We start from the raw sequence: 13,106 nt of genomic DNA on the forward strand, positions 1-13,106 counted from the left end.
TCGCCTCGTGAGATCGGGGGCCCAACCCGGACCCCTGTGTGCACACGCTGTACCGTTTTTTTAAAGCCGGCTCAATTACCGTCCCGCGGCCCGGCGGTATCAGAGGCGAGAGCGACGGTTCGCGGCGCGCATATATCGGTGCACTTTATGCCCCTGTGTGGTCCGGTTGTCAATGCACCGGGAAATTTAAGATAAGAGGCCCCACGGGCTTAAATCCGGGGGACGGGGGGGGGGGGGACGGGGGCGTCCGCCGCCATTACCGGAATCGGGGCCAAGCAGAGAGTTAAGTCTCCATACCTGAAAATGTACCGGTGCAACTGGATCTAATTTATGATGTCTTTACGCGCCTCCGTATGTCGGACTCCCAGATTTTCTCACACACGTTATCCCGCTCGATCCCCCTCCCCCCACCGAAGACGAGATAAGGATAACCGAGAAGACTTGTGAATGTGACGGGTGTTTATGGATCCTTTCTTTATCCTCCTTCATTAAAGAAGAAAAATCCGCCAATTTAGAGAGTACACGTTAAATATCTTGCTCGGATGTGTTAATTGAGTAAAATTTATCACCTGGGATATTTTGAATTTTGCCGTTCAATTGACAATTTGTAACTCAACGTTTAATACGTAAATTAACGTAACGAAACTCCGATTCTGTAAATACGAAAAACATTGTATCTATCTATTAAGATTCAGTTTGAAATACGTAACCTATGTGAAACATTTATTTCCTCTCACTACCTCATACGCACCCTAAGAAATTGGAGATCATATTTTAAGAGATATTGTACGGAATGCAATTAAATTAATTAAACAGAAATACTGCGCGCACACTCGTGACATGTATTTACTTTCACCTTATCCAGGATGCCTGGCAATTCTAGTTAAGCTATTGCTATTACGCGATGGTTGTAGAGACTGACGGCGGATTCGAGTCCAACGAAATCAATTATGTAGCAACGAGGGTGGCTTTGGAGACGAAGAGACTCTTGGTCTCTTTGATACGACGCCGCTGATCGCGGTTCACACCGGACACGTTCTGAGAAAGTCGATCCTCGGGGAGAAACGAGACAGATCTCGGAACATGTCCATTCTTTTCTGCAGAGACAAGCGCTTGCCTCTGGAAATCGGTACGAGAGTAAAGGGAGAGAGAGAGAGAGAAAGGGGAGGTGGGAGGTCAGAAAACGGAAGAGAGTGAGAGGAGAGTCTTAACGATCTCAGGATACGGGCGACTTTGGGGGCAAATTATCGGCCTGCGGCCAATTACCAGGTGGAGGCGCCGATATATAGAGGAGAGCGGTTGCCGGAGAGTTCCGAGAATCGTCCTGGCGGCTAAAAATAAGATCCCACCCGGGAGCGGTGATTATGTTCCGAAAAAAGAAGAACCGGGCGAAACGCTCGCTCTCGTGTGTGCAGGTGGCGGGTGGGATGAGAGAGGTGGGACGAGCCGCGGATGTTACGATGATACGGACGAGGAGGGAAAAAGAGAGGCGCAGGAGAAGGGAGGAGGCGAAAAGAAAGAGAGTGAGAAAGGAGGGGTCCTCCCCCCACCCTCCCCTCGTGGTGGATCATGCGCTGGGGCCTCAGTTAATGAAGTTGTCGGTTGAGGACGTTTACAGGTAGAGCCTACCTGCGTGTGGTCCATTCACAGCGACTGCTGCAGGACTGGTTAAGAGTTGCTTTACATCTCAGCCTGTGTGTATGTGTGTGCAGGTTGGGCCGGCCGGCCGGCCGGCCAGTCAATCGGAGGAGAAGGAGGAAGAAGAGAGGAAGAGGAGAGCGAGAAGGTGATGGGGTATATTGGTATACCCGAATGCGCGCGTATATCCGTCGTTACATATACGGTCGTGCCGACGACGTGGAATCGCGAAGTCGAACCTCTGGTTCTCTCTCGAGGGTCGTATTTTTAAAGATCTCACTTTGAAAGGTACTTTTCGACCAAGTGTGTCGGTTTGGTCTAGTCGAGAAAAATATAATTGAAGAATATATAGGAAAGGAATAGAGAAGAATTCCTTGAAAAGGCTATATAAAAACCCTAAAGAGCACGCGCGGTGGACTAATCCGCTCGACAATTTAAAGATTTTCCTTTCCAAAAGATGAATAGATCAGCGAAAATAGATATTGATCTTAATGAAATAAAGTCGGCGCTTTTAGTTGCGGCCTCCTTTCCAAAGGATGAATGGATCTAGCTCCTAAAATCGGGCCCCCTGGCGTTTGTAGGGTCCAATTTTAGATCCATTCATCGTTTGGAAAGGAGGCCGCAACTAAAAGCGCCGACTTTATTTCATTAAGATCAATATCTACTTTCGCTGCGAACGCATCAATCGTCAAAAAGAATCGGAAATGACGAGACTATATTATGCATTCTTGGTGCTATATATGCATTCTTGGTATGCGAATCGCGAGAAAATAATTCCAACCGCGCGAAAGGTATTTAGGATACACTTGTAATATAGCGTGTGAATATTTCTCATGCTTTCGTTGCCACGTCATCATCATGTCAATTTAATTTCGTCGCTTATCGCATCTTCTAGTCTAGTCTTTTATCAGCGAAAATATGAATTAACTTTTAATTAGTCGCGTTCATTAACTTCAATTAACTTTAATAAGTTTATAACAACCTCATCCATCTGGAAAGTAATGTATGAAAAATGTGTTAATTTAATCAACATTATATATACGGTACGACAATATTTTTTTCTTTTAATAATAGCTGCACAAATTAAATGCCATCATCTGGGGATTAATAAAAAAAATAATCGCTCGAATATGGTATTACTCGTGATAAAACGTTACCGGCTAATATTGATCATACCTACAATTTAAACTTTCGGATATTAATTGTGCCTGATTGCGTATAATAAATATAACTCTTCCAATAGTGATGAGTCATGTAAGCGTAAATATATAAAAATCTATATGACGTTAAACGAATGGAACGTACATTTTTCCAATTAGATCTATCAATCATCCAAATAATCCGGATATAGGTGTATATAGAAGCAAATAACGCGGTTTCTATAAATATGGAATTATTGGTAGCTGGCGCCAGTAAGCAAGTTGTAATTGACGTGGAAACCTCTTTCTGCTGTATCTTAGTCAGTAGCTAGTAACACGTGTTGATTCGTAACGAGTATAAAATACTTTAATGTAAATAGAGGTAACATTTTTATCAAGTTAACGAATCCAAGAACATTTGTATTCCATTTTTGCAAAAGATACAATATCTTATCAAATCTATAATCAAAAATTCTTCGAACGTGACATGCGATATTTCATTTTTAAATATCGCATTTAGAAAAAAAAAAGACTTTAATCTAATGACTTTGATTTATGCGTCTTTCTTTTGCAGATGATGCATCAGCAGCAGACTACCCAATCATCATCCAACGACGATTTCGCGATGTATCCATCGGCCGCGTATCATTCCTCGTGTTCGACGCTACTGTCGTCAACGTCGACGTCGACGTCGTCGTCGTCGAGGTCGTCGTCCGCGAGATCGTCCTGTTCCTTGCTGGTGTCCGTCCTCACGTGGTCGTTGACGCTGCTGTTGATCTCGTCCTGCATCGGGCTGGGCGCGGACGCCGCAACCCTTAGCGGCCATCCCCTGGGCAAAAGGTCGTTCTTCGACATCCAGTGCAAGGGCGTGTACGACAAGAGCATCTTCGCCCGTCTGGACCGCATCTGCGAGGACTGCTACAACCTCTTCCGGGAACCGCAATTGCACATGCTTTGCAAGTACGTTTAATTATCCGCAATGACTAGATACTTTCGCGGATCGACGGTCGGCAGTCGGAGACCGCGCGGGTGCTGCCGCTGTTATTCCGTTATTACGTAGCGATTTGGAACGTAAAGTCAATAGAAGATGAGATATTCGCAATCGTTTGCGATGACGCGATTGATAGAAATACGATGATTTACATAAGGAGGAATTTGTGAGCTATCAGTTAGATGCAATGAATATTTTTAATCTGTTTGAAATTAATTGGGGCGGATGAATGAGGCTAGATGATAATTTCAGTTTGACGTTTCTACTCGCGAGAAATAAACTGCTAAGATATTCTAATCCGTGTCTTGACTTTATACTAAAGAAACACTTGATACAATATTCATATGGATATACGATATACTTCAAAAACTTTTTTTATATTTTTACTATTATTTTACTTAGACAATCATTGTCTAATTTTCAAATATAGAATTATTTTATTTAAAATATTTAGAGCAATTTATTTTTCGAAATTTATTAATAATTTCCATGTCAATTTTTTTGTGATTAACTCGTAAGCTCGATTTGAGAGTTGGAAACGCATATTCGTTTTTTTTTTATCATCAACAAAAGTTCAACGATCTCGAAGAAGTTAGTGAATGCATATTTTACGTTTAATCGAGGGTTTCTGCTGAAACAAATGTGAAGGAAAAAAATTGTATAAAGTCTCCCCAGATCGATTTCATCCTATACATAATATACAAGTCTTATCTCACGAGCTGACTATTTCCGGCAAAAGTCGCGATGGCACTAACCGGAGAAAAATCTTCCGAGTACTGGTGACGAACCGATTTCGCGAACGACTTCCGCCGCGTGATTTCTACCTTGAAAAATGTCGGCGGTGAACAACGGCCAAGGTGGACGCACGGATATGTACCTTTGTGTATACCTTTGCGTATACCTTTGCGGTGCACACGTGCTCCGCTCTCGGTACCGCCACACACATTCATACACGTGCGCGCGTTTGCCATACGTCGGCACGCGTATCGAAATGGAATGAGATTTCTCTTCTATTTATAGCTCGTGCGAGCGAATACCAACGCACATCCGCTGCTACCTGCCGTTTGTGCCGAGCCGCGTTAAGCCGCTTAACGGCCGTCTCAAAAGAGCTATTGTGTGACGAGAGCGAGCGGGATCAACGTGAAAAAGGGACGGATTGACGGGCTAGAGCTCGAATGCACATAACGGCGCGTAGCGCTAAATTTAGGAAAAATTTGCCGAGAAATGAAATGACGAGAAAGGGCAGATGCATCGGTCAACCACCGCTTAAAGAATGTTAGTGGAATAATCAGAAAGGTCCAAGGAAGAGAATTAACAATGAAAATTATGTTAAAGTTATTATTAACACTAAAATTATTATGTGCGAAATTTGTTAAGTATTTCAACGTTGTAGAAAATCTTAAAATTCTGAGTCTTAACCCTTACTTGCCACACTTCTGTAGACGTCACGTACTTGCCACATTGGGGTGGAATCTACCCCAGCGACCAAAATTGTTGTAACAAATAAGCTATTCAATATTTTAACTTGCTAATTTTTTTAGAACTTCTTAAAAGCTTACTTTTAAAAGTTATGTAGGTTATATAGCCAAAAATTAAAATTATGTATGATACAAAAATTAAAATAGTAAAAGAAAAATGAAAAAATGGCTGTTTTTACAAAAAAATTCATTGCTTGAACTATTGACAGATGTCGCTACAGACCCGCTCCTCATAGGTTTCGGTACTTAAAATTAAGGGAATATGGTCGTGGGGTTGATTTGATCCCAGTGTGGCAAACAAGGGTTAAATTATTTATGTGTGGTCGATGCATCTACCTTACTCGCAAAGAGTTTATTAATCGTATAATAACACTCTAATTGTAAAGCAATTATAGGAATGGGTTTATTCTGTGTCTGCGAGGTGTTTTTCAGGATTTTCGAGCTACGAGCACACTGTCTACGAATGCAATTTGTGTTAACGTGACGTAATTCATTTTGTTTTTCTTTAACTCTCTGCAGGAAGGAATGTTTCACCACGGACTACTTCAAAGGATGCTTAGACGTCCTGCTGCTAACGGACGAGGTCGGAAAGATCCAAATGTGGATCAAGCAACTCCATGGAGCTGATCCCGGGGTTTAGGTAGCCTTTTCTTTTTAGTTTATGATTTCTCCTTTTATATGCCCCTTTCTTTTCTCTCCGCTTTTCGCAAATATAAAGAACTAACTGTGTCCGCTTGCTCTCCCCATTATCCTTCCTCGTCTGCTTTCGTCCCGATATACGTCCACCCGTCGGAAACTCCGATTTGTTCACGCAATCTTTGCGTATGTCGAATGTACGTAAACATCTTGTAATATTTGCAATGCTAAGTTCGCTGAAAAAAATCGACGCGTTTTTTCGATTACACGATGCGAGTAATGACGAGCGTATAAAAATCGTGATTGCATAATTAAGCGGTCGAGTTGTGCTTCATCATTCGCAGCGGTGTTTGGATCAGAAACCACATGCAAATGCTTCAAAAATTGATCATAAGCGACGATCTAATAACGTAATTAAATAACGTGTTCTCCGATTTAAACGCATTATCGAATGTATCAATAGTTTGAATAGGAGAGATTGAAGTTGTGAACAAGAATTACATATCGCGGGGTTGACTGAGTTTCTACTTATGCCTTATTTTAATACATTTGTTATTCCCTTTGCCATTTCAATTATATTTTCGTTGCATTTTGACACCATCCCCTGGACGAATATCCACGCGTATTATAGTATCTTCGCACCGAGATAATGAGTATGAGACATTAGGTAATTTTATGCAAGAGAGAAAAAAAGAAAGAAAGAGATCTTATACTTGCGAGCAATGCTGTAATAGAAAAGAACGAAGTGTTGGAATTGATCGTAGTCTAAATTATAAGAAAACCTCGCATCTGTTTCAGAAATTAGCGAGTTCTATTAAAATCTTGGACAATTAATACGAAATATGAATACATGTCCATTTTGTTATTTGTTTGTAATTTAATTTGATAAAATGCAGCATCGCTGGCAAAGTGATATATAGCATCATCTCGTACATTCTGACTTCACATTATCCACGTATTTTTTGCCTTTTTGGGGGACAACGATTTTTCGACTGTTTTTAACAGCAAGTTTACGAACAACTGTTTTTGCAGCAACATTTTTATCAATTTTTGCTCCTCGTCGATGTTTTTGCAGCATCATTTTTTTTCAGGACGATGATGAGGTGGCAGATCGACATAGAAATATTTTTTTTTTTAGGTGGCGATGTCTGCGATTTTTCGCTGTTTGACATTTTTGAACATTTTTGTAATTTTTTAAAGCGAAACAATTCGCACTCTACCCGTGATGTATAAACTCTCGATGTAGAGTGCGAAACAATCGATACCTTCCCACACATGTCCCGATGCCTAAGCACTAACAATTATTAACTCACAGACCTGTTTGCCTAAATATGCGTATCAATAAAATTGATACTGCACATAAAATTTTCAAGCATTTGTTCAAAATGCAGCTTGCGAATATATCGTAAAAAATTCTAAAATTGGCTTTCAAAATTGATACATAAAGATATGTACTAAATCTACATCAAAATTCCAATAAAAATTTTAAATTAATTTGTGATATTTTATCGTCCACGAAAGTTTTCGTCCTATTTATAAATTCATCGGAACAATTGCGAACAGGTCTGATAACGCATCACGCCCGATAACCAAGCTTCAGTGATTACTCGTTATTCATCAGTGGACTAATCGATCTTTCTGTTCCCGATCTTTGTCCCCGCCGCAGGCAAGACTGCTTCAGCACACAATACTTCACGAGCTGCATCCAGGCGCTGCTGCTTGAGGACGAGAAGGAAAGGTTGCAGGAGATGGTCGAGTACCTAGGTCGCAAGAAGTAAACGGGACATGGTCGGAGCAACGACGCGCCGCACCACGAAGGAGACACATCACACGGTACACACATTCTCATACACACACGCACACACACACACACACACACATGCAAACATAAAAACACGCGCGCGCATACACGATCACATACGTAAGACCAAGAAGGAGATCGATGCAGAACGCGGTCTCGAAAAGGACTACAAGGAGAACGAAGAGGAGGGCTTCGACGCGTTGATCGTCGTCGTTCCGCGAACTTCGAGGAGTCTGCGGCTTTACAAGATTTAATTTACATCTAACAAGATATACCATTCATCACCTGAAGAGAGAACGGACGGGAGAGATGATTCGGATGTCGCGTTGGAGAACGGTGAACGCGCCGACCGAGCCGCGCGTGTCGATCTCCGGATTCCGGATAGTTTCATCCTAAGATTGTCGGATTGCGGATGACCTGGAGAACGATACGGTACTTATAACGTCCATGAGGTTGAAAAAGACTCGTGGATGAGGAAAATTCGCGGTCGCATCTGACACGTGCGATTTGTCTGTCGACTCGAGACGTGATTTCGGTGTCCAAGCCGCGGTGTAGGTGAGGGATATCGTAAAACGTCGTTCTGTTCTAATATCGGCGAGTACTCGCGGTGCGATGAGAGTACAATTGAGAGAATTCGGAGGGAGACCGGAAGGGAGACCGGCGATCCTCTTCGCGGTGAGTCGCGTCGTTGCTTGACACGATGAAGAATGAAGTTACACAATAATACACTAAATAACGAGCCACGGGGGAGCGAAACGGTACGATTGCGCGATACAAATAAACACACACATATACACACACAGCGAATCTCACATCCATACGAATTCTAGTCGATAAAATATCTGCGCTCTCGCGCACCACGCCACTCGTTTTTATTTGATAATTATTAATCGTCATCATTCATCACTATGTAGTAATAACGGTAATCTATATTATTATTATTATATTATTATTCGACTATTTTTACGTCACGATTATATTTTTATTATTATCGCCATTCTTCATCCGTTTGTTGTTTAGTTAACGATTGAGCCTTTAGTCGTTTATAGAGAACGTGCGCGCGACAGGACGAAGAGAATGCCGGTAGTTAGTACATCGCGTAACACAGATATATACATATTAACGCCTCTAAGGCATACGAAAAACAATTAAAAATAAACGCGGGAATTTGGCGAATATTCGAAAGGAAAGATTTTTTTATTCGGCTAAGTATTTTAAAGCAAATTAAGCAAAATAGATCGAAGGTCCATTGGTCGCTCAGACCAACCGCATTATTATTATTATTATTATTACTATTATTATTATTATTATATTATGTCATAGTAGAATTATTGTTGTTATTATTGCAATTTATATGACGACGTTTTCGTCGGGATGAACGCACTGGGCGGCACGGTGGAAGAGACGTTGGCAATGTTCAGCGGTATTCAATTACTGCACGCGATTTGAATACGCGCGTGCACGCTGCACGCGTGAAACACTCTCAAAAGCTTCGTCAAAGAGACAGAGACAGGCAGAAAGAGGTCTTCCTGTTATTTAATTTATTTACGAGCGACATCGCGAGCATCGCGATGGAGAGCGTCTTCCCCCGTGCCCGTCCGGCGGCCCGCGGACGGAGTCGCGCACGAAACGCGTAGTATTTATTTATTTTTTCACGTTCTTAAGTTACGTATAAGCGACATGTAGCAAAAGTATTAGCGCGCGTACCTAACCGAGGGAGCGGTGTTCGCGAGGGCGGCGGGGTAGGACGCGCGTCCTCAAAGCCACGTCCAATTGGATGATTGCTCGAGTGTACGATATGCAAACTAATCCCGGGGGAAAGTCAGCCCGACCAGGGACCACTCGCGTCCTCAATGAAGAAGAACACCAAGACGAACACAAAAGAACGGCACGGGAAATCGGTCTCGCGGGATACCAATGAACGGGACGAATTTTGAAGCAGCTCGGCTGATAGAATTGTTAAAATTTGAAAGAGTCGGTTTTGTTAACCAACTTCGTTTTCAGTCTAACTTGATCGGGTGAGAATAAACATCGAGTTGGCGATGATATATGAAGTTTATAGTTTTTCAATTTTGTTTTCGAGAGATAGAGAAATTGATCGAACGAAAATTTAGACCAATTAATGAAACCGGCCCTAAAAGTCCGAAGATTGGTTCCTCTGGTTGTTTCTTGATTTCGAGGACACGTCCTAAGAAAATCCCGCCGTGCCTCGCGACATCTTATTGCCATTCTAACCGAGAGAATTACGAACCATTCCAAAATCAGTATTGAAATCATTCCGTCTCTGCGATCGTCAGGTACGGTCTTCGAGAACTCGGTCTTCGAAAGGCGAGGCTCAAATTTTTATAACTGCTCCGTCATACATTCCACTTATTTTACATTCATTCGCTTGCATTCATTTTACATTCATTTGTCGCGAAGGAAAAGGCTGCGTTAACAATATCGTAATATTTATGTCAAAAGTTTCGACAGAGAGAAAGATCCAGACGTGTTCATATTATTTTATATAGAATCAGCATATGTTATCTAAGCAACGTCGCACTTTGCATTATTCTTTTTTTTTTTACTTTCCACGGACTTTACGTCATTTGTGTAAGATATCAGATTCACAAGTTTGACTCATGGCCTTCGAAGTGTTTTCCCCGAAGCCGATCTGATACTCGAGCACGCGCGTTTTTCGACGCATTAGAAAATCAGCGTTTTATTTATGTAAAAGCATCGTCCGAATGACGCGCGCAATTGTGTGCAGCAACGTCGACAGGTGGAACTTTTTAACGTCACAATTGCATCGGTATGTTTGATGAAAAACTGAAAAACCGTATCGCACATGTGAACATGTCGCGCAGAAATACTTGTCCTGCTGTCTCTTCGCAAGAATACTTCTCACAATCTCACGGATATCTTTTCGCGCCTCGGCAGATGTATTCGTATTTATAAATATTGTGTCCAGAGTCGTAAAATAAAAAAATCTCCAAAAGGATGAGATACGCACGAATGCTAGCAATCTTCGCGAGAGCAAACGTCGTCGAAACCGACGAAATAGGCTCGTGGATTTGTTTGCGAACCGATTTAATCCGTCACTTCCCATTTGACACCTGTCGATGCGAATTGCAAGTTGCGATCATGCGCGGGAAAGCACGCGTGCGTGCGTGTACGACTGTGCGGATACGTTTTTCCTTTCAGCGTCTTCTTGTTCTTTCTCTTTTTTTTGTAGTTCTTTTTCCTTCCGATATGAATGAACCCGACACGTGACGATGTGTACAACTTTTACGAGACACCCCGACTTTCGCTGAACAGTTTTTGTTCACGTTTACAAACGACGGTAACGACCCGCGCGTGGGATGTTTTTATCTGCGCAGCACGCGAGTGCACAAATACACGCAAAAACAGGGGACGGGTGTAATACACGCGTCCGGAGATACATAGGGGAAATACTCATGTATGTGTGTGTATATATATACACACATGCATATTCACAATACATTACACGCGATTAAATTTGAGAACGAAGATGAGAAAGGGCTGAGGAATCGTATCCTATCCAATTAAAATAAAATTATATTATATATACATATAATATGTAATGTGTATACACCGCATTTCGTATATGCATTTCGTGCGGATGCGTATGACGCGCGATATTGTATGTATATGGACAGAGATGTGTACAATGAGTACGATTAACGACACGGATATCCAAGTCTATTCTTGTTTTGCGTGAATAAACGGGTGAATCAAAAGCCAATATTACAGATTTGTTAATTTTACCTTTATGAGATCTCACATTTCTATCCCACTTCCCTTCCCCTTTTGTAATTGCATCAGCACTTTTATTTTTATATTACGTGTATTTAATTTTCATACTATACGTTTATATATCTTTCATTTGTCGAGTATCTGAGTGTATTCAATTTAATAACTAACTCAAAATTTAATTTAATTCATATATATAATAATTTTTATTTTAGTGAGAAATAAAAATTATATGTATCATGTGATTCAATTAACATAATATATAATTATATACATAGGTATATTAAATATAGAATATATAATAATAATAAATTAAATTAAAATTTTATCAAGGATTTAACGGATTAAAAATGAAATAAAAGAAAAATCAAATTTCTAACTCGGCTCGTAGCTCTTTCTACTTTCATTTGAATTATATAATAATATATATAATTTTAAAAATTTTTGTCGTTACATTTATACATCTCACTTTTCATTTGTCATATATTTGAGTTTATTTAATTTAATTATATTAATTAAATATGTAATTTAATTTATATACATATGTAACATTTCTTAATTTAAAGTTATATAAGATAAAAAGTTATATAAGATATATTCAATTAATATATTATATAACTACATATTAAATATATAATAATATATGCACTTTTTATAATGTTTAAGATTTTCACAGCTGTAATCTGAATTCTGAGTTTCAAAATATTCGACTTACCGCACTATCCCGCCAATGCCGCGAGCCGCGAGTTCAATCAGGAGTTTCAACAATCGGCTTCGTTGGACCACGAAAAAACCGCTCTCTTACCCGGCACTTTGTCCTCTTAATTTAATTATTTCGTCCTCTATTGCTTCCCACGAAGATTCGAAATCCTGTCGCGTTCCTCAATCCTCGAACGCGCTTGCCGCGAGAGATTCCCGCGTTTACCGACACGAACTTGACACCGTCCGTCCGACCGTCGCGAACGCGAGCACTAACCTCTTCGCACGCGGTTGCGAACTCGGCTCGCTCTCTCGGATGAGCACACGAAGCAAGACGAACGCACGAATGATACGGCGTGATATGCACGCGGCCGCGACAACGTTGCCTCGCGCATATGTGCGACGTGCAAGTTTTGGGGCACCTGGCACCTGCTTCTCCGTTCGCGCAAAACAAATGTGACTGTCAACGCGCCTCGTCGTCGCGACTGTCGCGAGGCGAGGTACAAAAAAACTAATCGCCAACCGTGAAATCGCTTGAATTACGTCACGTGACGTAATGCGTCACGTGACGTCATGGAGAGTTTAAACTCCGTCTCGCGTTCACGGGATCTACGATTCTCGACAACCTTGAAAAAAGATAGGTCGAAAAAGGATAGGGAAAGTTATATATTACTCGAATAAACTTATACTATCGTTTATAAATGTTATAAACAGACGTCCGGTATGGGAAAAATCTCTAGACGGCGCCGCCTTTCGAGTCTGCAGCAGGCGCACACCCAGACAGCAACATGCCCAAAATCGGGACATAAGACGTTTTTTAGACGTCTTTTTAGACGTATTATGTTCCACTTTTGGACAAGTATGTGTGCTGCATGGGCAGTCTCACGCGGAGGAAACGAATAATATTAATTGCAAAATATAATGCACCTTGCCAGAAAAATTTGCAAAATGACAAACAATGATATGATATA

At 41.1% G+C, this 13,106-nt stretch overlaps 3 protein-coding genes across 6 annotated transcripts in view; 1 reads left to right on the plus strand and 2 right to left on the minus strand.

Annotated features, from left to right (window-relative positions):
• Positions 1-11,428, plus strand: part of Itp (ion transport peptide) — a 43,440-nt gene extending 32,012 nt beyond the window's left edge. For 2 of the 4 annotated variants that reach the window (XM_071777995.1, XM_071777998.1), the window contains exons 2-4: positions 3,352-3,737; positions 5,766-5,886; positions 7,549-11,428. In XM_071777995.1, the coding sequence (XP_071634096.1) occupies positions 3,352-3,737; positions 5,766-5,886 (507 nt within the window). In that variant the 3' untranslated portion in view covers positions 7,549-11,428. Of the gene's footprint in view, positions 1-3,351; positions 3,738-5,765; positions 6,550-7,548 lie in introns of all 4 variants that reach the window. The other 2 variants (XR_011731970.1, XM_071777997.1) reach the window with 2 other exon arrangements.
• The window catches only part of LOC139812624 (peroxisomal leader peptide-processing protease-like), a 61,432-nt gene extending 48,795 nt beyond the window's left edge, over positions 1-12,637 (minus strand). The window contains exon 1 of the mRNA XM_071777597.1: positions 12,152-12,637. The gene's annotated coding sequence lies outside the window, so the exon portion shown is untranslated. The remainder of the gene's footprint in view (positions 1-12,151) is intronic.
• A 37-nt stretch (positions 12,638-12,674) lies between these two features.
• LOC139812851 (F-box/WD repeat-containing protein 9-like) overlaps positions 12,675-13,106 on the minus strand; it is a 7,237-nt gene continuing 6,805 nt past the window's right edge. Inside the window, exon 7 of the mRNA XM_071777950.1 lies at positions 12,675-12,761. Within this exon, the coding sequence (XP_071634051.1) occupies positions 12,675-12,761 (87 nt within the window). The remainder of the gene's footprint in view (positions 12,762-13,106) is intronic.

Source organism: Temnothorax longispinosus, chromosome 5 (genome assembly GCF_030848805.1).
Source record: "Temnothorax longispinosus isolate EJ_2023e chromosome 5, Tlon_JGU_v1, whole genome shotgun sequence".
Taxonomy (NCBI): Eukaryota; Metazoa; Arthropoda; class Insecta; order Hymenoptera; family Formicidae; genus Temnothorax; species Temnothorax longispinosus.